General features: G+C 46.3%; 1 protein-coding gene across 1 annotated transcript in view; it reads right to left on the bottom strand.

Moving 5' to 3' along the window:
- Positions 1-482: 482 nt before the first annotated feature.
- Positions 483-26,754, bottom strand: part of MRGPRX2 (MAS related GPR family member X2) — a 30,739-nt gene continuing 4,467 nt past the window's right edge. The window contains exons 2-5 of the mRNA XM_072793689.1: positions 18,110-18,325; positions 7,508-7,669; positions 6,250-6,340; positions 483-1,579 (exon numbers count right to left, since the gene is read on the bottom strand). Of these exons, the coding sequence (XP_072649790.1) occupies positions 562-1,579; positions 6,250-6,340; positions 7,508-7,669; positions 18,110-18,325 (1,487 nt within the window). The 3' untranslated portion in view covers positions 483-561. The remainder of the gene's footprint in view (positions 1,580-6,249; positions 6,341-7,507; positions 7,670-18,109; positions 18,326-26,754) is intronic.

Here is a 26,754-nt window from a genome sequence, read left to right as displayed (position 1 = left end):
AGCACAGGCTCGGTTTAAAAATCCATCATTTATTCATGCATTAAGTCATTTATTCAGTAAGCATTCATTAAACTAGGGAGATATTCTAGGGCCTTGCCAAATCAAAGAAAATTACTCTTTGGGGCCAGACTGCACTTTAATTCTTTTAATTTTATGGAGACAGATGACAGGAGGGTGACCACAGACACTTGTGATGGAATGTTCTCCTAGTCCGTCCTGAGTGCAGTGACCAAATAAATCTAGACCTTTCCTGCACTGCTTTCAGCCTCCGCTGAAGGTGGGATTCTTCAGAAGGGGACCCCAGAGTTGACAAAGCTTGGGATGGTGTGAAGGCCCTGGTCCAGGCGGTCCTTGAGCCGCTGCACTCAGTGCCTGCTTGACGGGTGCTGTCCCAGTCCTCATGCGGAGGATCGTTATCTCAAACTTAAGCTATATCTGAAAACCTTAAGGTCTTAAGATCGGAGTGCCCAGAGGCTGAGAGAAGTCCAGAAAACCCTCCAAACTGATGGGGAGAAAGTTGGCTCTCAAAGCCACCATTTATCCGACGGAGGAGGCTCTGAGTCAGAATACCAGACTGTTTCCCGACATCTCCAGATGTTCCTGAGGGCTGCTGACTTCACTGTCATCCCCTCCGGTTACGTCCTGCAGAGCCCGCTGGAGGACCATCTTGAGGGTCTTCTGTCGCCGTGGCCACCGCTGTCTAAAGGAGCCAACGAAGAAGTAAATGACGGGGTTGGCACAGCTGTTGACACAGGACAGGACAAGCGCAACCAGATAAAGATGCCAGAGGATGACATGAGACCTCGTCTGAATCCAAAATAAGAGGAACCAGTGAATGCCAAAGGGCAGGCCGCAGAGGAGGAAGGCCAGTACCGTAAGGACCACGGTCACGTACAGCCTGGTCAGCGGCACCCGCTGGGAGCTGCACAGCAGTCTGGTCAGCAGGGCCAGGCTGGAGCCAGAGAGAAGCACAAATAAGAAGATGAGCCAGGTGGCGGTGATGAAGTCAAATGCCCGACACCAACCATAGTCCAAATCCAGAAACAGGAAGCCACAGTACTGCCCCTCCAGGATGCTGAGCAGCAGAGACAGGGCCCAGAGCAGGGCGCACATCACAGCTGACGTGTGTTTTGGGCGGTGGCAGCGGTACCAGATGGGACACAGGGCCGACAGGCAGCGCTCCAGGCTAATGGCACTGAGAATGCTCAGGCTCGCGATGTAGGCGAAGGTCCACACGGTGGTGAAGAAGCTGGGGATCGCGAGGGGCGTGGAGTGGAAGTTGACGAGTTGCTCCAGGGAATATACGGTCTGGAAGGAGAGGTAGAGGAAGTCGGCTCCTGCCAGGTTGAGGATGTAGACGGAGAAGGCGTTCCTCCGCATGCGGAAGCCCAGGAACCAGAGCACGATCACGTTTCCTGCCAGCCCACCTAGGGCAAATGTGAGGCTCAGCGAGGCCGTGATCACGGTCTGCACGTTGGGGGTTTGCAGAAAGGGCTGGTCACTTGCATTCTTTGGCGTGAAGGTGCTTTCCCAGGCTGGGCCCGTGGGATCGATGCTCAGAAACCCCCCACTGGTATTCCTGGGAACACAAAAGAGACTTGAGCACCGGCTGTGTGCTCACTGATTCTCAGGGCCACCCTGCTACGTGGGGGATTACCGTGTCCACGTTACAGAGGAGGGAAAAGGAGGCTTGCAGAGACTAAGATACTTGCCGAACACCACACTGCTTTGCAGTTCTGGAACCTGGAGTCAGACCTTCTACTGACATGGGGATATTCTAGGGTTCAAACACTTCTTAACCTCCCAGACCATGTCAGATCTGCAGGAGGCAGGAGGAGAAAAGTCTGGACAGGTTATGTGTGGTGACGACGGGACTCTGAGCTCTGCATTCCTTCTGCCTGGGACTGAGATTTTCCTTTTAGGGGCCAGGAAGTTGGAAGACCCAGGCCAAGACCTATGGACAATCTCAGTGACTGAAGGTGGTCCATCCACTAGAAAAGCGATCATGAGTTAGGGTTATGAAGAGAATGTGACCTTTTGCAATGACAGGTATGAGTATGGCTAACCCTCTTGGCCAGAAATGGCCCAGCAAGTCAGCTTTATGAGGACAGGAAATACTTTCCTCCTGTCCATTAGTGTGTCCCCAGTGCCCTGCTCTGTTGCAGGGGAGACACTCTAAGTCACTCTTACAATGGATTTCTTCCTAGAGCAGTCAAAAATCATAAATTTAAAATACTTATAAAATATTTGTGTACCCGACCTTTAAAAAACAAACAAAAAACCCTTCACAAAACTATGTTCCATTCTCAAGGCATGCATTTATTTATTTATTTATTTATTTATTTATTTATTTATTTATTTATTTATGAGAGAGAGAGAGAGAGAGAGGGAGCACCAGCAGAGGGGAGAGGCAGAGGGAGAAGCAGACTCCCTACTAAGCAGGGAGCCTGAAGCAGGGCTCTATCCCAGGACCCTGAGATCATGACCTGAGCAGAGGCCGACACTTACTAACTGAGCCACCCGGGCGCCCCCATTCTCAAGGCATTTATGATGATAATGAGAGATCATTCTGAAGTGACACCAGATCCATGCAGAGGGTCAAATGAACTTCCTGAGGAGTACCATGAGAAATTGATCCAAATACACAGAGAAAATCCCAGAAAATCCCAACTTTGAGGAGGGCATAAGAAGAGAGAGATTTTGGGATACCTAGGTAGCTCAGTCGATTAAGTGTCTGCCTTTGGCTCAGGCTGTGATCTTAGGGTTCTCGGTTGGAACCCCGAATAGGGCTCTCTGCTCAGCAGGGAGTCTGTTTCTCTCGACTCCTCTCTCTCTCTCTTTCTCTCTCTCTCAAATAAATAAATAAAATCTTAAAAAGAGAGAAATGGATTTTGTCCATTTCTCCATCAAATCTCATTTCCATCTTCTTACCCTCCTCTGCATCCTCACAGTCCTCATCCAGGGGCTCCCTCTCTCTCTGGCTCAGTGTTGCTTTCAGCCAAAGGAAGACACAGACCAGAGCTGGAGGGCAGGAGGAGGGTGGCTGGGGGTTTGTGGCTTTCTAGCTTTTTCTCTCTGCCAGGCTGTGAGTTAGCAGTGGAGGTGTTACTCTGCCTAAGGGCTTCACCCCGGTCTAATGGCCTTTGCTACAGCCACAGCTCCAACTACACCTACAGCCACAGCCCTCCCGAGTTCTGGTAACTTCTTCCCCTTCACCCTTCAGGCTGTGTCCCTGGGGTCTTCAGTCAGTACCCTCTACAGATTCCCCTTAGCTCTGCCCATACCTGTGTAACCAGTCCTTTCATTACTCTCCTCAATTATCCCATTAGACTGTGCCCTATAGATTCTGCTTGGACAATGTTATATACAAGGATACAAAGGGGAAAAAAACCACCTTTGGATAGCAAGCAAATTTGTGGATCCTGATATTATTAAAACAATTTAGCTTTGGAATGTCTTGTCAAGATGCCATCTTGCTCTCTAAATTAGAATTAGCAACATACATCTCTCCATAGTTGCGGATTGAAGTTTGGAGAGAAAGAGAGAGTATGCGGAGATAGGAAAGAAGCCAAGAGAGCCTGGTGGACCCTGTTTGGCTCTTCCACAGCCCAAGTTCCCAGCATCCAAAGGCTCCCATGAGGGAGCTTCGTGCCTCTTGATTTGCGGTGGGGTGGCCCTGGCTTCCTGCATGCTCTACCTTAAGATGAATTCACAAGTGTGTGGACTAAGAGGAAGGAATCAAAACTGCCTTTGAAAGAAACTCTTACCTGAGCACCATTCTTCTTGCTGGAGGTAGAGGATAGAGAAGGAAAAGCTTTCCTGAGAACTGAGGAACAGCAGAGGATGCTTCTCTACCCTCTGGAAGGCAAGGGGTCTGCAGCAGCAAGCGTGTAATCTGGTGACCGCCCGAGGCTTATCAAGATGCTGGCCAACCCCTGTGATTTCCTGTCCCCAAAATGCACTGGCACATGAGATCCTGGAGACGTGACAGACAAGAAACTTCACGAGATGTTTCTCATTTGCTGTGACTCCAGCCCCTTATCTCGGCCTCCTACGGTCTACCCCAGCCGGCCCCTGTCCTTGTGAGGAACGGCTGTCCTGGAGCCTTTTGCTGCCCTCTGTGTCTAGGCAGTAAACCAGCCACCAAGCAGCATGAGCTTCCTCCCATAGCTTCAGAATTGTTTGCTTGGCATTCAAGGCCCTGCATGGCCTGGCTCACTTGATCTTTTTAAATTTAATCACGGAAGCACTGTATGCACATTCATTTTATTTCAAATGACGCTGGGGTGTAGAAAGTGAAATGTGAAGTCTTTCCCAATCTCATTCCCCATTAGCAACCAGTGTTTCTAGTTTCCCTTCTTAGTTCTTGTACACGCTAATACCATAGCTTTGTATAATAAAACTACACCTCTGCTCTTGGCTTGTCAATAACAGCAGCAGGGAATATCGAGTGCCCTCACAAAAGATAAAAGTCAAGCTTGATCAAGCAATTTCTTGGTGGTTTATTTCTCACTAATGAGGAATACACTAAAGGTTTAGTCTTTGGAGGTCCCAACTTTTCTTGGGGGCACTTCTCTTAGATTTCTGACCTTTGCCTTGTCTTAAAACTCCATCTTCTAGAAGCCATAATAGGAAATATGAATCTCCTTCTGAGAGCAGAGGGCATTCCATTAAAGGAAGTAACTTTATCAGCTCTGTGCTTCGGGAAAGTCTCTCAGGCTGCCAAGAGGAGAATATATAGGCTATAAATGAAAATATAAATCTCCGCTCATACTTCTACAATAGAAACAACTGCACAAACACTTCGGTGTATGCACACAAAATATACAACTGTTTCTGCTTTGTAATGTGTAGTATATTTCCAATTTAATAATTATTAATTATGGAATCTCTTTGATCTCGGGTCCTCATCTGTAAAATGAGATGCCTTCCAGCTGTGATGAATCTACAGCTAAGAAATCCCTGGGGCCTGTGGAGGCCTCTCTCCTCATGTGCCCTCCTCCACCCCCCTTGGATCTGTTCTGTGCCAAGGAGAATGGAGACCTCAAACAGGGCTCTCTCCCAAGGCCAAATCTGATCCCAAAGTGACTCTCATCTATTAGGTCCTTAATGGTTCCCAGAGGCTCCCCTCTTCATCTCTGAGTGTTACACTCATCAGTCTAGGCACCCTCCACACCCCAAAATTTTGTGTTATGAACTCTTTTCAGTAGAGTTGAGCATGCAGGGCAATGTCATTTAGAAAGTCCCTGTAAAGAACGGTTTTGTTGTCTATTGTGTCTGTGTGTGTGGTGTGTGTGGAAGAGTGTGAGTACGTATGTGTAGCTGATTTCACTATGTGAACTTGCAGTTATATTTTGGGAGGGTGTGGCTCATCCCTGTATCAGAGCCTCTTCTCATTCCATCCCACGCAGGTAGCACCAGAGCTGAAAGCCAAGCACATGCAATGAAACCAAGGTGGGGGGTGTTGTGGGGAGGATGGTGGGGTGGGGGCACATCTTGATGGTATCATCTGAACTCTGAGTCCCACTATGCCTGGAGCCAGGTTGTCTTGCCACCTCTCAGTAGTTGGAACCAATAATGTCTATTTTTGCTAAAAATAATTTAATTTGGTCCTGTTCTTTGCTCACACAGCCACAAATATGCCCATATTAAAGCATTGATCACATAGTACTTTCAGCATCTGAGGACATATTTCTCTCCTATTGCACTGTGAGTGCCTTGAGAATAATGAACATGTGTTCGAGTCGCAGTGCCGGGGACAGTATCTGACTCAACACTCAGCAAAAAAAAAAAATTTAAGTGTATGCATTTGGATCTGCAAGGATGAGTGAATTCGAGACTGAACAAATGACTCGGAGAAGTGAGGATTGCAGTCACTCGAGGCGGAGAATTTTAAAGCCCAACTTTGGGGCTTTAAACACTCACCCATAGAAGAACAAAACAAGACGCAGATAAAAAAAAAATATTTGACAGGGTACAGTCCGCTTTAAAGCGTACACAACATTTAAGAAGCCCAGTTCCTGTGGGAAACAGAACTCATCTGTGGTTGACTTAGATTCACTTCTCTGTGAGGGTCCCATTTGGGAAGCGGCGTTCTGAAGGAATGGGGAGCAGGCCACTGTGACACAGAGAATCACAGGGGAGTCCAGGAACGTGGGAGCAGAATAAGCTGGAGTTGGGAGTGGGGACAGGACAGTCACCCGGTTACAGGATCCTTTTTATAAAACCCCCACTGAGGGTGGGCCTCACCAATCTCTTGCCTCGTCTCCACCAGGGCTGGAGGACTGTGACTGCAGCGTCAGAAGGATGGCGGCCTTATGGTGGCTCAGGGGTGGGGTGCCTGCTGGAGGAAACGGGTCAAGGTCAACCTGAACTGGCTGGATGGAGGACAGAACAGCCCCAAGACTTCAGAGAGGGAAGAGAAGCCATCCGGGGAGAGCAGAGGAGCCAGGAAGGAGGGGCTCCCCGGTGAGGGGGTGAGGGCGCAGTGCTTCTCTCCTCCACGTCTGGGTGTTCACAGTCCTTGCATAAGGAATCACCCGGCTTCTTAGGCCCTTGATGACACCAAATAAGGCAGCAACTTCCACAGGGCTCTCTAGCGAGAGGACCGGAAGTTCATTTTAGAGTCAGGAGCTCCAGGAAGGACTTCCTGCCTGCGGGCAGCTCTGAGCTCACTTTCTACTGGAGCAGAGGAGACACGGAAAGCAAAAGCTCTTGAATTCTTTTCTTTCCATTCCTGCGCCTCATGAGGTCAAACTGCTCTTGCTCAGACAAGGGCTAGTTCTTCAGAAGGTCAGAGGATCATGGAGATAGGAGTCCCGGGGCTTCTAGCAGCTGTGTGGTCAGGGAAGCCCGCAGCCATTTTCGTCTGACTGAGGAAAGCCAAACCTCTTTCTCTGTCTGGTTCTTCGTTCCTTCAGATCTGCTGTCAGGAAACAGGAAATATGGGCCTGGGGAAGTTTCTAGAACTAAAAAAGTTGGGACGGCCAATGCTCTCGTTTTCCTAGTTGATATTTCTTTTTCCTCTAAGGATGGCTACGTGCACTCACCAAGAGTCTATTGCGTGTCTACTTTGTGCCCAGCACGGTTGTAGGCCCTGGGAGTAAGAAGGCCTGGAACGTCAGGAAACTCAGATGGAGGGATAGGAATGCGACATTCCACGTGGCGCCACTAGGTGGTAGTCAGTGATTACTGTGGGGATCCTGTAACCCTTGGCTGGCCAGCAGGAGGCCCGGGCCCTGAAGCTGGGGAAGAGGTCCAACCTAAAATTGGAAGAGGGAAGGGGAGCCATGTTATTTCTGGATGGTTATTCACGGGGAGGGGGGCAGTGAGGGTCTATGAGACCAAGCTCTGGAATGGTCATTCCTGGTCTTAAATCCCAGTTCCAACAGGATTACTAACGACCTGAACCTTACTAACGGTTAAATTGCTTCATCTCACTAACCCTCAGTTACCTCAGTGAAATGGTGATTGATGTCTGCCCACAGAGTTGTTGTGAGGTGCTTACTCAAAGACACGAGTGAGGGCTTGGCATGTGGGAGGAGCTCTAAGACTGTCAAGAAATGCTCATCGTGGTCATCAGGATCCTCACGCTCCTTCCCCGGAATCCCACAAGGCCTCTGAAGCTTGGTCTTGACCTCCCAGTTCCCTAGACCCTCAGGGTCTGAAGCTACTCAGCACACATCAGCCAAGGCGAGCTCTGGGGGACTGGCCCAGGCCCTTCCACCTGCCTTTGTGTGACTGAGGGTGAACCCCATTTCCACTCCTGTCGCTGGCATCTCTATGAGAGTAGATACCTCATGTAAGCAGGGGCTGTGAACTAATAAAGCCCTATAAAAATGTAAAGGATCATTATGGCTACAATAACTCTCTTAACTCTCACAGGAACGTTTGTTGGGGAGCAAAACAGGGCAAGACTCGCTGCTCTTTAGCTTGCAGCAGACGCCAGCTCCTCTCTGTGTCTTTCTGGCTTCAGGGAACCCCAGTGACCTCCATGTCACCCTCTTCTTCCTGGCTGTCACCTGGTGGGGCCTGCTGGTCTAGTTTTCTCCAGCTTCGGCTGCTGGTGTTTGGCCAGGGCGGGGTGGGGAGAGGTAGTGGCATTTTGCCAGGGGGGAACAGGGAGAGGCAGTGGGCCTTGCTGCCAGGGAGTGGGGAGGGTATGTGTAAACACCCGGGTTGGGTTGGGTTGGGCAGCCAAGGAGGACAGAGGTCCAGGCCCAGACCTGGCTTTGGTTTAAACCTGCAGCTCCCTGAGGGCTGGGTTGGTCCCAGGCCTTGTTACAGTTGCTGGATGGAGAAGAACCTTGGGGCCTGGGAGTTGACGGATCTCTGTTTTATTTTATTTTTTAAAAGATTTTATTTATTCATTCACGGGAGACACAGAGAGAGGCAGAGACGCAGGCAGAGGGAGAAGCAGGTTCCCTGTAGGGAGACTAATGCGGGACTCGATCCCAGGACTCCGGGATCACGACCTAAGTTGAAGGCAGACGCTCAACCACTGAGCCACCCAGGCATCCCCAGATCTCTTTTTAAACCAGCTCCTTGTATGAGGCCAAACTTCAGAAAACCAGCGCTGGGGAGCTGGGCACATGCCCGATTTCCAGATAGCTGCACAGTTGGGAGCTACTCTTTAGGAGAACGGAAGGAAGGGGCGAGAGCGGACTATGCTGCAGGATAGAAGGATCGCACCGTCTCACATGCCTTTCAAATACTAAACTGCCCCAGCCTCTGTGTCTCTGCGTACAGGCTGCATGGTCTGTGCTCTTCCCCTCCTCTGCCTCCCGGAAGTCTCCTTAGCCTTTTGGCCCAGTCAGGTTCCCCTGTTGGAATAGATCCCAGTTCACAGGGGCAATTTCCCGGGGCTGAACCCACAACCCCTGTGGTCTGCCTTATAGGTTTGACACAGCACAGGCTGCTCTATAGGGACACTTATGAGCATGTTCTCCAGGTTGGAAACCCTCTGAGAGCAGGGACCCTGTTAGTCATTCATTGGTTCATTCATTCATTTGATCATAACCATGGAGCACCCATTGCATGGCAGGCCCTGTTTTGGGTGTCAGAATTTGCCCAGGGAGCCTGCCCTGAAATCCAGGTCCTGATTCCTGGCCCAGTGCCCTTTCCAACAGACCCTCTGCTTCCCGCCCACCTCACCTGAAGCCCAGGTTGTACTTTAGGAAGGAGTACTCAGGGCCCCTCTTCCTCTTAGAGCCCTGACAGGTGATCCCCTGTGGCATTTGTGGGCAGGTACGGGTGACTGGGAGGCACCTCCCTGTGACTTCCCTCTTCTTCCCAAAGAGTATCAATCAGGTAACAATAGAAACATGCCCTTCCCTTCACCGCCTCTGCAGCCTCACATGGTAGCCCCAGGTAGCAGGCCCAGGCTCCGTGGGTCACATCTGGTCGCCACTCCTGGCCACGTGACCTCAGGCAAGTCTTCCAACCTCTCTCAACCTTGATTTCCTCACATCTAAAAAGGAGGTAGTAAGAACACCTTCTCCCTGAGGTGTTGTGAGAATTCCCTGAGCTCCTGCACCTTCAGTAAATGGGATTCTTGTCCTTCCTACCCCACTCCTCCTACTCCTGAGGCCTGAGGGCTGAAGTCAACTCCCAATCATGGCGAGTTAGCCTCCAATTTAGCAGACTCAGAGCTAGGAAGCCCAGTCTTCCTCTTCTAGCAAGCAGCCCCAGATAGCATAAGAAGAAAAATGAAATAATAATGACAATTATAATAATAGCAATGTCTATCTTTTTTATGATTCCTACGCTGTGCCAGGTCCTGTTATACATACCCTACATTTATTAACTCATATAATCCTCACTACCACCATATGAAGTGAGTGCCATTACCACCCTTTTTTCCAGATAATGAAACTGGGACACAAAGAGGTTGAGGAATTGCCCAGGATCGCACAGTAGTAGCTGTCAGAAAGCAAGAGGTATTCTATTCTGTGCACCTGTTGTACAGCTGGGTTACCACAGTATTGGCTAAATTTAAAAGGTGAGCCTAGGATATGTGAAGTGGGGCATAAAAGATTTCCAACACACCTAGGAACCTTTCCAAGGATGCCCAGATGCCCTGCGAACCAGGCCTCTGCTGGCTCATCCTCCTACTGGGCCCACCACATACAGTCATGTTTTGTGAGGTGTGGTTTTGTTTTGTTTTGTTTGAGAGAGAGAGAGAGAGCATGTGCCAGGCAGGGAGGGGCAGAAGGAGAGGTAGAAAGAGAAAAATTTTTTTTTAAAGATTTTTTTACTTATTTATTTAGAGAGAGAGAGGGAGATGGTGGGGGCAGGGGCAGAGAGACTCTCAAGCAGGCTCCACGTGCAGCACAGAGCCCAACACAGGGCTTGATCCCAGGACCCTGAGATCACAGCCTAGGTGGAAGTCAAGAGCCCGACGCTTAACTGATTGACTGAACCACCCAGGTGCTCATGTTTTGTGTTTTTTTTTTTTTTTTTTAATATTTTTGAGAGTTAAAAAATGTTTATCTGTGGGACTTCAAGATATTACCTGGGGACGGGAGGAGGGGAGACGCATGGGGACCCTGTCTTCCTTCCCTGGGTTTAGGCCTTTGTTGGAGAGAACCTGTACTTATGTCTCTATGGACTACAACCAGAGATGGCTTATCTTCAGAAATATGGAACGTAAATTAACATCCTTGAGCATAAGTCCACCTTTGGCAATGACCCAGAGATTCCCCAATCAACTGGGTAAGAGTAAGATGTCAATTCAGTTTGAGGAAGGCTGGCAAGGGTTCACCATAATGAAGGAACAGACGGGTACTGGTTGGTCACCGATCACTGCTGAGTGGATGAGCTGTGGACAAGAACCAGCCCCGGGCCACAGTACAGGCATGGGGGCGAGGCCTGTTTTGAATTCTGGTTCTGTAGATTTCTAGCCAAATGACAGTAACCCTGAGCCCGTCTCCTCCGTCTGTGAGGACGACAGTGCTCTTGGGGACAGGAAAGGCGCTCTGTAAATGGGTATGCGGGTTGTGAAGGCAGAATGGGGGGGGATTAGGGCCGCTGCTAGAGACCCCTGCCACTCAGACTGCGGGTGCCGTCCTGAGACAGGGACTCGTGTGCATTTGGGAGGGGGAGTGTCTGGACACGTCACTTCAACAAGGAGGAGGGCCAGAAGCTGGGACCTGGAGGAGAGAGCCAGGGCACCCCAGAGAGGAGAAGTAGCACAAGATGATGAAAAATATTTTTGATAGCATTCCCCGCTGCGACACAGGGCAGACATGGGCAGCTTGCTTAGTGGCCAGGGATGGGGCGGACAAAGTTCCCAACGTTTTTCTAGTAGAAGGTGTTCTGGCTGTAATATAGGCAGATAGGGATACTGATTTATCATTAGTAGGCATTTTGATCATTTTTTTCAAAACTACCTGTTCATTTTTTACACCGTGATTCCCCCCACCCCTTATCTGTGGGGACACGTTCCAAGATCCCCAGTGGATGCCTGAAGCTGTAGATGGTACTGAACCCTATACATGCTGTGTTTTTTCCAACACATCCACCGTTTCGATGAAGTTCAGTTACAGATTGGGCCTGGTAAGAGTCACAACTACAGTAATACAGTGGAACAATCATGCCACCGCAGAGTGATAAACGTTACGTGAGTGTGGTCTCTCTCTCAAAATATTTTATTGGACCAGACCCCCCACCCCTCTTCTTGTGATGACGTGAGATGATAAAATGCCTATGTGATGGGAGGAAGCGAGGCGAACAATGGGGGCATCGTGAGGTACCGTTAGGCTGCTACTGACCTGATGTCACATGGGGGGGCAGGTTGTCTGCTTCTGGGCCTCGACTGACCCCTGGGTAACTATAACTATGCAAACCCAGACTGTGGATAAAGGGGGGTTACTGTGGTCTCGTGCTCTTTACTCACTTTTTATTCTTTTATTTCTCCAAACACATTAAATATAATTGTCTTATGTTTTGTATCCCAGTATCTGACATCTGTGAGGGCCTGACTCTAAGGTTGGCTGTTCCTGCTGCCTCCCATTCATGGCACTCTGTTGCCTTGTATGCATTGAACTTTCAATTGTGAGCCCCTATTTTTAAAGAATCTTATGAGAATTCTATATGGCCTGGTTTTGAGGTGCATTCCTGCAGGGAGGATTTTGTGATTGTTTCAGTGGGGCATCAGGACATGCTGATAACAGGCCAGGGCCCGCTTTATTCTATTTTATTTTATTTTATTTTATTTTATTTTATTTTATTTTATTTTATTATTTTTTGCTTTAGATTTAAATGATCATTTGGGGGGTTTTACGACCATGCTACCAGTGTCATTTCAGACTCTCACATCATGCAAGGGTCATCCAGTAGCTCTAAAATCTCAATGACTTTTTTTCCCCCAACTACTCCAAATCAAGGCTGACAGACACTTCTCTGTTTTTGTTTTTATTTATACTGATCACCTTTTTTTTTTTTCTCAGCGTATAGACTTTCCTGAGTTCTGCTTTATGAGGAGGGCTCTCCAGTTTGACCCCTGCCCCCTGTACAGGTACAAGAACTAGTGCTAAGCGTCACCCTCCTCTTCCTAGCAAAGTTCTATGCATAATGAGTCTAGGCCACAGAACTGTGCAAAATTTCCTAGACGATATGACCGTTTCTTTTCACATGTATCTACTTGGACTAGGGTCTGGCTTCACTTCTGGCTCCAGGTTTCCCTTCCTTCAAGTCTCTACCATTGGCTGGAAAGCATTTTTTAAAAAGGATTTTTTTTCCTGGGTGAGTCAGTGGTTGAGCATCTGCCTTTGGCTCAGGTCATGCTCCCAGGGTCCTGGGATCGAGTCCCACATCGGGCTCCCCGCAGGGAGCCTGCTTCTCCCTCTGTCTGTGTCTCTCATGAATAAATTTTGAAAATCTTAAAGAAAAAAGATTATTTTTCCCCAACATTTTGATATATTTCCTAGATAGAGAGTTTCAGAGTTCCAGCCTCACCTGGAAACTTTTCAGACACGCAGAATTTGGGGCTCCATCCAGATCCACAGAATCAGAATCTGCATGTTCGGCAGACCCCGGGTGACTTACAGGGGTTGAAAAGCATGGCTTTCCTTTATCATATTGCCTAAAACAGGAGTAGAATAGTCACTCCGTTAGAAACATTTTTTTTAAATCGGGATATAATTGACATATAACATTATAACAGTTTTAAGTGTACAACATAATGATTCAATATTTGTTTTTTTAAAATTTTTATTTATTTATGATAGTCACACACAGAGAGAGAGAGAGAGGCAGAGACATAGGCAGAGGGAGAAGCAGGCTCCATGCACCGGGAGCCCGACGTGGGATTCGATCCCGGGTCTCCAGTATCACGCCCTGGGCCAAAGGCAGGAGCCAAACCGCTGAGCCACCCAGGGATCCCATGATTCAATATTTGTATATATTTTTAAGTGATCGCCACAGTAAAGCTAGTTAGCATCCATCACCACAGATAGTTTCAAATTTGTGTGTGTGCGATGAGGAATTTTAAGATCTTCTGTCTTAGCAACTTTCAAGTATGCACCACAGGATGACTAAGTGTAGTCACCAAGCTGAACAGGACTAGGATGGACACTTTGCTCAGATGTTCTAGGATAGTGACAAAACCAAACCTATTCCTTTCTCCTCCATATGTTTCTCCGGTGGCTCAAATGGAGAGAAAGACTAGGATTTGTGGTGACATCTCTGTCAGCCGCTGCTGCCTTCCTCAGCCCCACAGAGACCCTGAAATGGCAGACTAAGCCCTGGGCAGATCCAAGCTGGGCATGACCGCCCAGAGGATGGACCCAGAGGTCTGTGCTGTCCTGCTTGCAGGCCCAAGGCCTTGCATTAACTTCATTATGTATTCAGTATCCTTGACTCTTTCAATAATGTGGCCACCTACTGAGTCCTCATACCAAACCAGGTGCTGGGCTCAGTGTTTGATATGCATCATCTCATTTAATCCCCACAACATCCCTTTGCAGATAATGAGACAGGTAAGGCTCAGGAATACCTGTGCAGGGATGAGACGATGAGCTTCACTCAGTCCATTGTCTGAGATCACAGGATTGATAAATCTGATAGATTTTGGATTAGAACCCTGGTCTTTGACACCACAAACCATTCTCTTTCTGCTCCCTTTTGGGAAGTACCCAAACAAAGTGCCTGGCACAAAGTAAGCCCTCATAAATGTCTTATGAATGAATCTTGCCATGTAAAGACTGCTGCTTGTTGAATGCCTACTATGTGTGAACACGTTGGTTCAAATCCTTATAACAGTCCAGAGAGGTATTGATAATTATCTGTTTGAAAGGTAAGAAAATAAAGTTCAGAGAGGTGAAGTAAATTTCCCAAAGTCATGCAGCTAATGAGTTGTTGGACTGGGATTTGAACGTAAGCCTTTCTTTCTGATGCTTAGAGCCACGTGTTTTTGTTTGCATCATCCCATCCCTCTAACATGGGAAATCTAGTCTTGGGAAGGGGTGTCTCAGGGATGACACGTAACTAGTGGTGTCGGAGAGGGGAATATCTGTTCCTGTGACTCCAGAGGGCAGTCTCTTGAGCAGTGAGAATTACATGGACGTAGATGGTGGCCAGAGATAGGGAACATTTAGCAAGTGTCTGACAAAGTGAAGGAGTGTGTGCCCCATCACTGGGGGTGTTAGATGACTGTCTTTCCAGAAGGCCCAAAAATCATTCTCTTGGTCAGCTCTAGAAATCCTAGAGAGGATGACTCAGAGCCATCCGTTCTGAAAGAATAGTACAGAAGAATATAATCCTGGTTATTCTAGTTTCGAGAAGATATTTGGAAAAGGTTTGATTGATGAGGAAATCATGGGGAGAATGACTCAAGGTCAGCTTCTTTCCTCTTTTGCTGGCCTTACCGAGCAGCCTTTCATAGGGGCCATGTTTCTTCTTCACACACAGAAGTAGAAAATGTGACAACAGGTTTTGATTTTGGGATTCAGGTGGGAAAAAACTTCATTCTCAAATAAATGGAACCTATTATGATTTACGATTGAATCTCAAAGGACTGGTCCCCTAAAGTGCTCTCTTTCGACCAGATAATCTGAGCTTAGTGCTATGAATGCTCTGAACTGTCTTTTGGAGACAGGCACTGAGTCAGTTTTCTTGACGTCCTCTGGCCTGGGACTTCCAACTACCTCCTTCATCTCTGTGAAAACCTTCTATATTGTGAATAATACAGTAACTATTTACATTTGTAAAGGGCTGCAACCGACAAAGTACATCTGTGTTCATGCCACTTGAGCCTCTGAAGATTCATAGATTCATCCCCATGCTACAGACCAGGACCACGAGACTCTGAAGATAGAGAAGTTAAGAAGCTTGACCAAAGGCACATGTTTTCTAAGGAGGTGAATCTAGATTTCTTGATTTTAAATTCAGTTACAGCTACTGTTTTTCTTGAGGAAGGTCATTTAACTTCTTGCATCAGTGCAGATGCTAAAAATAAATAAATATTAGATAAGGAGAAGAGTTTAGTTTTCGTAACCTTGAAAACAAAAATGCTTCAATGGATATCTTAGGTTATACCTGTTCCCTGATGTCCTCCATCACTTGTCTCCAGTATCACAGCAGAAAATCCTTTGGGGGCTCCATTGTGGTCATGACAATGGTCATGCTTCTTTTCACAAAGGTAGGCAGTTTCATTGTGGCAGACAGCATGGGTTCAATTCCTGCCCCTTCTTCAGCTACATGGCCTTGGATGACTTAGCTAACCTCTCTGATCCTCAGGTGCACACAGCTAACCTCATGGGGATATCATGGTGATTAAATGAAATAAAGTCCTGGAGAGCTTAGCCCAGTGTTCAGCACGTAATAGGGGCTCATTAAATATAGGCTGAACTTAGGTGTGTAAAGCAAGGACTGCAGGTCAAACCCTAGCAATGCCAAGATTCATTCTTGCAGTGCTCATTCAAGCAGCATTGACTGAATACATGCTCCATGCCAGGTGCTTTGGGATGCATTGCTCATTGGTTCTTCCCAGCAACCCTCTGAGGCAGGTATTATTACCCCATTTTACACATGAGGAAACTGAGGCTCACTCGCTAGGCACTGTATCAGAGCTAGGATTTTAACTCAGCTTTGTCTGACTCTTTTGCAATGCTCTACTATGCAATAGAAGGTCACCAGTACGCACAGGTTGGATAAAGTACATCATTGATTAGGAGTGGTGACAGAGGTCCCCTTCACGACCCCAACTGGGGTGTCCAGGGACTGGACTTCCAGAGCTGTGGTTGTGTTACACTTGCTGTGCCACTTTGAGCCAGTCACATCACCCCTCTGGGCCTCACTAGCTTCATCAGCAAACCAAGAAAGTTGGACAGATTATCTGAAAGATCTTTTCCAGCTCTGGACTGCTGCAATGCTCCTCCAATTTCAAAAAAAAAGATGCCAGTGCGTGATCCTGGAATGGAAGAAGCATAACAGTGGCCCTTGACATCTCAAATCTGTTTTGCCTTTTGAACCCGTGTGTTTCTGCACAGATTCAGAATCTGCCAGAAGAAAACTCTCTAATTAACCTACAGGGACTAACCTAGCTAGTAATTACCCCTATTATTTTTAATTGTATTTTATAAGGTGCCTTTCATCCAAGATCTCAAAGGGCTTCTCAAACATTCATTAGTGAAGCCCCACCCCCTCCCATGTGGATATGAAAGGCAGGGACTGATTTTAATGTCAGAAAGAAGAGGTGAGGGGCGCCTGGGTGGCTCAATTGGTTGTGTATGACTTCAGCTCAGGTCATGATCCCAGGGGCCTGGGATCCGGCCTTAATGGGGCTCCCTGCTCAGCGGGGAGTCTGCTTCTCCCTCTGGCCCTCCCCCTGCTTGTGCTCCCTCCCTCTCTCTCTCTCTCTCTCTCTCTCTCTCCCAAATAGATAAATGAAATCTTTAAAAAAAAAAAAAAAAAGAAAAAGAAGAAAGGAAGGAAGGAAGGAAGGAAGGAAGGAAGGAAGGAAGGAAGGAAGGAAAAGAAAGAAGAGATGGGGGCAGAGAGAAAGGGACTGAGATCCTGGGAGCAATTTCACCTCTGAGTTCAAAGGAGAGAAGAGACACATGCAAAAGAAATGTTCACTTTCAGACGGAATTCAAGGGCTATTTAGTGAAGAGCAGATGGATCAGGGAATGTTCCTCCTTCTTAAAAGATCACCTTCTGTCTGTGAGTGCCTAAGAGAGGGCCATTCAATTTGGCTTGGTTCAATTTGATCTGCTTCATTTCACTTTAGACTTTTTCATCAGGTGTCCTTTAGGCTGATCCCCAGCACACAGGCCTGTGCTCAGTGATGGAAGAAGCAAGGTCTCAGACTGTACCCATTGCAGGTTTGGGCACACTGGTGCAAGCAAGGGGTCCAGGAACCTCCCAGGAGAGTCCTGATTGGCTGCCTTAAATGAATGGCTGAAGCCAAAGCTAAGATGCCCCAGCATGTGGCCAGCTGCTGCCCCAACACCTCCCTGGCAGTTGGAGGAGAGGGGATGAGTCTGGGTCCATATGCTAAGTCCAGGGACCTGACTGATGAATGACATAGAAGGACTGTTTTGAGCAGTTTCCCACGAGGGCCACTCCTCTCCTTCCCTCCGCAGTCCCCTGCACCATAACCAAGCCACTGTGGTACTTGTCCCAAGTTCCTTTCATCCCCATTCCAATGAATAGATAGAAGAGATCACTGCGGATGACAAGAAGCTTCACTGTCCCAGGGTTGGGTGAGGGGCCTACAGTCTTTCCTTCTGGTCTGTGAGATCCTGGAGGGCAGAACCCTGCCTGCCTGTTCACCAGTTTCCTCAGCACATGTTCTGGGCACAGAGAAGTGGATGCTCAGCACATATTTGGTGACCAACACAGCAGATCATGAAGCTGCCACCCTGTTTCTAGCCTTGCAGGATGGTCAACAGAGGCTAGAGAAGGATGCTTTCCTTCCTCAGCTTGCGGATGGCTAGATCCAAAGGACAGCCAGGGCCACGCGACTCCAATGACTTTAGAAGCCAAAGACAGAAGACACTGTTAAGCTGGGGATAAGGGTGCCAGTGATGCAGTGGCCAAGGACCCCAGAGCGAGATGGTGTGGGAAGCAAGGCACGTGGTATGAGGCATCAAGGAGGAGGACTGACCTGGCTGCTGGGAGCATGGGAATCCTTTAGCACGAAGGTGGAGACTTACAGGGAAGGATTCAGATTTTTCACTGATGGGAGCTTCAAGGGTCCATGAAGGTACTCTCAGGATGATACAACCTGGAGGGATATGAATGACCTGAGAGAAGGAGGAGGCATGGCCTTGCTCACAAGGAGCCGGCAGTTTGTTGTAGAGATTAGATTTATACACAAGAGCTATTAGAGAACAATGCAAAGAGATTTATCACTGACTAGATTGGGAGTTTCCCACGTAGAGAGAGAGTCTTATTCATGGCCATATTTCGTGTTGGGCCTGATGAAATCCTAGGTACTTTTTACTGCTCCAGATACACTTGATGATTAGTTGTTACATTGGATGGCATGAAAGGTTACATGGCCTAGATCAGAAAAGGAAGGAACCTGGAGGCCAAGATGCCGGGGAAGGCTTCAAGAGGGAGGAGGAGCCGTGGTGGTTACTCATAAATGATGAGTGAAAAGAATAGCCGCCCACCTTGTCAAAGGGCTTTCCCATTACATGAAGCCTGTGCGGTGAGGACAATCAGGGGAGCATAGTTATCTAGTGAGAGGGCATATTCCTGGGTTTTGCCTGCCCAGTGTCCATTCCCTTCTCTTCTGGGAATGCCACCTTGTTTTCTCTCTCAGTCTGTGTGTTTCATTGGAGCTGCCATCACCTCTAGACTCAGACCCAGCGAATCAGAAAGCTGCAGCCTCCTGGCCACAGAATTTGCTCAGGGATGACTAGGTGACCCAACATCGGCCAGTGAGGACCCTCTTAAGGACTTCTTGTAGAACTCTTGGGGGAATGGCACTCTTTCCTTTGGGATTGTAAAGCTAGAAGAATATAAGCGTGAAGCTGCTGGTTGTGAAACTGGCTACCAGGTGGGGGAAAGACCATTTAAAGTTGAAGCTCAAACACAAGAAACCAGAGCTGCAAGACAAGTGGGACATTGCTACTCTTGATAATTTCTCAGATATGTAAGTCAACACATTTCTTTTAAAAAATTTCCTCTTAAACTACTTAGATTGAGTTTTCTGTCACTTGTAACTGAAAAAATTCTGGCTCATATGCCTATCTGGTGAGTAATATTGTGAACCAGATCCTGGGTCTTCTCAACCATCATCCATCAATCTATCACCCATCCATTATCCATCATCCACCCATAACCCATCCATCCATCCGTCCATCCATCCATCCATTCATCTATCATCAGTCTATCCATCCATCCATGATCCATCCATCCATCAATCCATCCAATACACATACATTTAATAAATAAAGCAGTTGCACCATGTATTTTAGATGAATTAACAGATGGCTAATTATCATGATATATTTGATGACAAAGATACATCCACCTCCCTTTAATCCTAGTGGAGATTGGTCAACAAAGTACAAACCAAGTTTTGAACTCAGAACTTGGAATTCAGTCTGGAACTCAGTCCCCCAAGGCAATGCTGAATTTCATTAGTGTCATCAGCACATGGACAGACATGACCCTTCTTTTGCTAAACAGGATTCAGTCACGCTGGTGGCACAGCCCAAACAAGAAAGTCCAGAATGTCATTGACAAGCATGTGGATTTTCCTGTTGGAGCTGTTGGAAATACTCTGAGCTCTGTGGTGATGTCATTGTGAATTGCCAAAGAGGGCTTACTAACTCTAGCCTCACTTTTGTTCCTTGTATCACAGAAGCCACATTGAATACAGAGCTGCCCAAGAACCATGGAGGCAAGTGCCAACTCTTTCAGGATGATTCTGTAACTTTCAAGAGTCAGAACACATATAAATACGTCAATCTCCTATCTTGACCTCCCGTTTTCCAAGAAAAACCAACTCAGAGAAGAAAGTGTGTGTCAAAAACACAAGGGCACATAGGGAATTACAAGGAGAGACTAGATCCAAACTCCTGACCCTCAGTCTGGTTCTTTTCCTGTGATGCCACTATCCCTTGTTGGGGCACATTCCAAAGCAGATAGAGTTTGTCTCCAGGGGCTCATTTTTCCTTTTTGATCAGTTACTGGCATTGGTAGGTCAAGAAATACTTCAGGCACTGGGCCATATTGCAAAGATTTTTTTCAATAATTGTCTCTTATTATCTGCTTGTGGGTCACATGGCACATAAGGATGCATGGACACGGTGGTCACAGAATTGGTGGAAAGGGCTCTTAGTAGTTGGGTTGTCCAACCCCCTCCTGATATTGGGACTTCCTCTATAGCCCCTGGTGATGCATCTGCTAGATGTGTAGGTGGTGGAGTTGAAGAGGTTATGCTTTTAGTCCTCTCAGAAGAGAGTCAGAAGACGACTCCAAGATGTCAATCCATCAATGGCCTCTTCTACCCTTCTCTAAAATCTTTAGTCTCTCTCCTTCACTCCTTCCTCTTGGTTAACAAATATTTTGGCTCTCTCTCCTTCTCTTTTTTCTAAAATGAAGAAGCCAATAAACAAGCAGTAAGTCTTCTTTCAATGTCACATGCATAGAGACCTTCTTACCTTTCTCTGTGCTTCCACTAAATTTCTTGACTCCTTTATGCTTGCTGTCCACACTTCATGATCCACCCACTTCTTAACTTTTGGCTGCCTGATTCTTTCAGAAGACACCAATGACATCTTAATTATGAAGTTTGGTACCTTAAAAAGAGTTTATTTATTTATTTATTTATTTATTTATTTATTTATTTATTTATTTATGAGAGAGAGAGAGAGCATGAGCAGGAGGGGCAGAGGGAGAGGGAGAGAGAATCCTTAGCAGACTTTGTGCAGAACCTGACTCGGGGCTTGATCTCACCACCTGAGATCAGACCTGAGCCAAAATCAAGAGTCAGACACCTAATCAACTGTGCAACCCAGTTGTCCGTGGTGTTTTTTTTTTTAACCTAAAATTTTATATTTCCTTTGCATTATTTGAAATGTTGGTCACCCAGTACTCAATCTCCCTTAATACAATGTTGACCTGATTCTCTTTCTTCCCTTTGCACATTATTCTGCTTTTTCTGATTATATCTCTGTTTTCACTTCCTTGGCTCATTCGTTTTAAGTTTCTCTCTGGGCAATCTTGTCCATCCATTGATAGCTCAACACATAATTGAGTGCAAGGTGCTGTGCCAGGAAATGGAGATTCAGAGATGGATTGCAATCATTCTTGGTCTCAGTGAGGCTACTTTCTATTGATGCAGACAGATAAGTTCATCTCAACACCAGGTGATGACAATTGCTGGACCAGGATTTTGGAGATCACCTTGTCAATTCTCACATTTTACAGAAGGGGAAACTGAGACATAAGGAGAGGAAATCAGTTGCTTGTGGTTCTACAGAAAACTTGCAGGACAGCTAAGGAAAGGCCTGAAGTCTCTTAAGTTATATCTTTGTCAGAGAATGGCTAAAGGTGACTTTTCTAGTGAAGTTGTAGGTATTAGGATACAGAGTGGTATTAGGAGTTTGCTCTGAAATACAAATGCATTTCACTGAGATTTTCCTACAACCCCAGACTGATCATTGGTACCTGTATCTTCTTTCAAATACTCTGGCAAGAAGCCATATGGTAGAGATCCTACAATTGGGATTTCTATATGGGAGGAAAGAAAAGCAATACTTACTGAACACTTAATATAAGTCACAAAACTAAGGTATAAAAATGACTCACATCAATCTTGAAGCAAAACCAGGATTAGAACTCAGATATCCTGTCCTCATCTACTGTTCTTTTCATGAAGCTAACAGCTATAAGTTGACTGCCTGGGCTAGAATGCTGGGTTATCACCTGCCCAGGAAAGAGAGGGAAATGACTGCCTGTGGGCCTTCTGAATGTGGGAACCACTTGCATACCCATTGCATGCATTTGGGTAAGAATTTGCCCTCATCTTTGTCTTCAGACAGAGATAACATCATGGGCATCCAACCTGTAAAGTTGCACAGGATTCTATGCTTAGAAGGGCCTCATGTTTGGTTTAGTGTTGCCACCTTGAAATTCTTAATAATTTGTAAGCAAAGGGGTCCCACATATGGGTCTCCTTCATATGTATAGTTTACTGTTCTCTCTATCTTTATCCCCATAGGAAGGGCCATTGGAAAAATTACCTGAAGGCAATCTTCTAGGCCAGCTAGGTGCTTCTCTGTATTCCCTGGATCACTTCATGGAGGGGTTTTATCTTCCCTAGATATCATGAAGCTTTGTCCTCCTGGGTCACAACAGAGTATGCATTCATCTATCCAGCTTCGCCAGATCAGAAACCAAACCATCAGCCACTTCAAACATTTCCATCTCTGGTTCAAGAGCCTTTGGCAGATACCGTCCTAGAGGAAGCCCAGCTTCTATAGCTGGCATCTCAACATGGGTCCAGCTTACTTTTGCAGGATTTTCTCTCAATGTTCACATACATAGTCTGCACTTAGACCACAGTATGTTTTTTCCCCCAGGTCCATCTTAGATACTTTGATCTCTGCGTTTCTCCTTTCCATCCTAGTGCACTGCCTTATTTTTATCATCAGTTGATTTTTCTTCTGTCCATTAAGACCTAGCTGTGGCCCCATCTCCTCTGTAAAAGGTCTTCTCTGACTGCCCATTCTGTATCCTCTTTCCCTACAAAGCTGTGTGGTTCCTGAAGTCAGAGCTGGTGTCCCACATCTGTTCTCCTCACTAAGCCACACATCTAAATGTGGTCAGTGAATTGTTGCTGGTGTCTTGTTTTCTCAGGAGAGGAGAAAATCCATTTCCAGGTAAGGTTGGGTCATGTGCTCCCAGACCCAGTTTGCCTGCTGTTGGAGGTGAGCCAGTGAGGAGCTCATTAAACCTGTTCCCCAGCTGAGGCTCTGAGCTGAGCTGGCCCCAATGCCCATGGTGACCACAGATCTCACCAGGGGATATCAGCTCAAATGTCCAAGGAAGGGAGGCAACTTTCCCTACAAGGGCAGAAGTATGTGGGGATGCCAGGGGTAGTGTCCAGGCTCCAGAAGGCAATGCTTACTGTTTTCTGGCTGACCAGACTCTATCCAGAGTGTAGATACCACATTATTAGATAAAAGGCTGGAGGTAGAAGGATTACCAGGAAGAGGAAGGGTTGAGAACCGCTGCCAAATGGGAAGCGGTTGTAAGAACTAGGCACGATTTCTCTTCTTCTAGGAGAATAGAAATCTTGATGGGTGCCTGGGTGGCTCAGTCGGTCAAATGTCTGGCTTTGGCTCAGGTCATGGTCCCAGGGGCCTGGTATCAAGGCCTGTGTCAGGCAACCTACTCAGCAGGGAATCTGCTTCTCCCTCTCTCTCTCGACCCTTCCACCCCCGCTTGTGCTCTCTTTCTCTCTCATTTTATCTTAAATAAATAAATAAATAAATAAATAAATAAATAAAATCTTTTAAAAAGGAAAGAAAAGAAAGCTTGAGAGAATGTGACCCACATCTTTAAAATGGTCAAAGGCTAACATCGACTAGTGAAGATGGACTCCTTCTGTGTGGCCCCTCAGGGCTGAAGTAGGGCCAGGACAGGAAAGTTATAGGGAAGCAGAGTCCTGCTGAAGCAGGACTGTTCAACATGGAAGAGGCTTAAGGGGGAGGGAATAATAAGTTCGCTCTCCCTGCTCGGAGTGCCTACATAAAGTTTCCTCCCCAACTGATCTTCAACTCAGCCACTTACCTCTGTTTCTCCATACAACTCTTTCCCCTCATTTCTCAGAGCAATCTTTAAAGCTTCATCTCCAGCCCTTAAGCCTCAGATCCTACTCTGATGTAAACACATGGAACATTCTCCACTGCCCCCATTCTGGTCTCATCACCTCTTCCAACAGTCTTCTAACCAATGCCTCAGTCAGCTACCTGCCTTCATGTTGTCAGAGTGTGACTTCTAAATTACAGATGTGTATCCATTACTCCCCTGTTATACTCCTCCCAGTGGATTCCTGTTATCCTCATGAAATGACTGGATCCCTTACTATGACTTGGAAAGCCCTTCGTGGTCTGACATAGCAGCTTCATCCCTTGTGCTTTCCCCCTTGCACTTTACACACTAGCAATACTGGATGCTTTGGATCCATGCCCCAGCACCCTCATTCCCACCTCTGGGCCTTTGCATGTGCTGCTCCTCCTCACTTGGAAGACTCTTCTTTATTCCTACCACTCCCCCACCCTCCCCAGGTCTAGATTAGATGTCTCTGCCACATATTACCTCTGCATCCGTCCACTAGCTTTTGGCATACAGAATTGTGTATGTATGTATAATCACCTATACTCCCCTCCTCTTCCCCACCTGAGGGAGGGAACCATATCTGTTTTTTTCACTCTGCATCTTTCTTGTCTAGTTCCTAACACATAGTAGCTGCTCTGTCCGTATATATTTGTTGAATGAAGGGTCATCCTTTCCAAGAGACTATAGAAGGGATTTCCTACTTTGGGCCCTTTCCACCTTTGGGACCATGTTTCTATAAGACACGCCCTTTCCTGTCCTTACACATAATATGTTATCATGTGCAACAGGAATTTGCAAACAGGAATGCTTACTTCCTGCTTCAAACAGAAACATGCCCCAGGCTGTGATGCAAGAGGCAGCAGGACTCTCCTCAGGGATCCAGTATGAACGGCATTTAGTTGCACAACACGGTTTCTGAAGACTCAGTGGTGAAGTGTTTGGCTGCTATAGCATCAAGCTTATTGGGGTAATTAATCTTCTGCAGGGGATTATGTTCAGATATTCCATTTCCCTGGATATCATCTTACTTCTATGACTCCAGAATCTGGTGCTGTTATCTCACTTGATAGAAACAAATAGAACATTAATAGCTGATAAAATGAACCTTGACCTACACCTCACACCTTGTACAAAATAAACTCAGAGTGGATCATAGACCTAAGTGTAAAATGTAACACCGTAACACTCTTAGAAGAGAACATAGGAGCAAAATCTTCATGAGCTGATAGGAGAAGAGGTCCAAGATGCATAGCCCATGAAAGAAAAGAATAAGTAACTGGATTTTATTAGAATTCAAACCCTTTGCTTTGTGAAAGATTTGGTTGAGACATGAGATGATAAGTATCTACTGGGAGAAAACACCTGCAAATTACTTATCTGACAAAAGACTAGTTTTCAGAATGAAGATCTTTCTCAACTCAATGGTAAGAAAATAATCCAATTAGAAAATGAACAAAGGACTTGGACCCTTCACTAGAGAAGATCTATAGATGGCTAATAAACACATGAAAAGATCTTCAACATCACTGATTATCCAGGAAATGCAAATTAAAGCCACAATAAGATTCTACTACCCATTAGAATGGCTAAAATAAAGAATATTGATAAAACAAATGCTGGCAAGGATGTGGAGAAACCAGATCTTGCCTATGTCCTTGGTGGGCATGTAAAAATGGTATAGCCACTCAGGAAGTAGGCAATTTCTTTAAAAGTTTAACATACACTTGCTATATGACCTATGATTCCCATTCCTGGACATTTATTTCAGAACCATTAGAATTTACATTCACACAAAATGTTCATCATAGTGCATTTTTTCCAGACAAACATGTTTCAGATAAAATGTTCACAGAATGTGTTCACACACAATGTCTTACCCACAAACGGTCATAGCAGCTTTATCTGCAGTAGCCACAAACTGGAAACAAGCCAGGTGGCCTTCAAGGGGGTGAAGGTTAAACACCTTGTGGTGGCACCACCACACCCTGTGGCACCTCCACACCCTGGAACCCTCCCCAGAAATAAAAAGGAATGAGTTATTGATACATGCAACCACCTGGATATATCTTAAAGGTGTTATGCTGAGTGGAAAGAGCCAATCTTAAAAGGTTAGATATTGTATAATTTCATTTATAAAACACTCTCAGATTGTGGAGAAGAGATAAGTGGGTGCCAGGGGCTTGGGATGGGAAGAGGAATATGACCATTAGGGGAAACATTAAACAGCTGTTTTGTGGCGATGGGCAGTTCTGGGTCTTGCTTTGGCGGTTGTTCTACAAATTATACAAATGCAAAGACAGACCAAAAGAAAGGTGCATTGCAGAAACTGGTGAAGCTATCATGCCAGTCACTTGGTAGTGCTTTACAGGCATGTAAAATGTCACCACAGCAGGTAGTTGGGTGATGGGTACGTGAGACCTCTCTATACTATTTTTGGAACTTCTTGTGAGTCTGTAACTATTTCAAAATAAAAAGGTGAAAAACGGACTGGGAAGGAAGAGGCAAAGGAACCTCATACTTACTAAATATCTAGCTTGTACTAAGTGGTTTTAGCTTACTCATTTATCCGACACATTCTATGTACCGATACAAAGGTAAGCACGTGGTAACTGCCTTTTCGATATTTGCCGTCTAGCTCAGGAAGATGGAGTGACTTGCCCAAGATCACACACTGGTAAGTGATGGAATTGGAATCAAAACTACGGCCACTGACTTCAAAGCCGATGTTGCCTCCAAAAATTTTTAAGTATCATGTGACCATCGTGTTTACTTTATTGGTTTTGCCACTTACCAAAAAAACTAGCTGCAAAGCAACTATATTGGGAGGTGACTATGAACCAAATCTTTAGAGGATGTTTTTACTCTATTGGAGGATTTGCCACAGGGTTTTCTCATTAAAAAGACACTGAGTTATAGAGAAATTAATTTATGTCATCCTTTCAGTTGTGC

Source organism: Canis lupus, chromosome 23 (genome assembly GCF_048164855.1).
Source record: "Canis lupus baileyi chromosome 23, mCanLup2.hap1, whole genome shotgun sequence".
NCBI lineage: Eukaryota > Metazoa > Chordata > Mammalia > Carnivora > Canidae > Canis > Canis lupus.
This window is presented reverse-complemented; position numbering and strand designations above follow the sequence as displayed.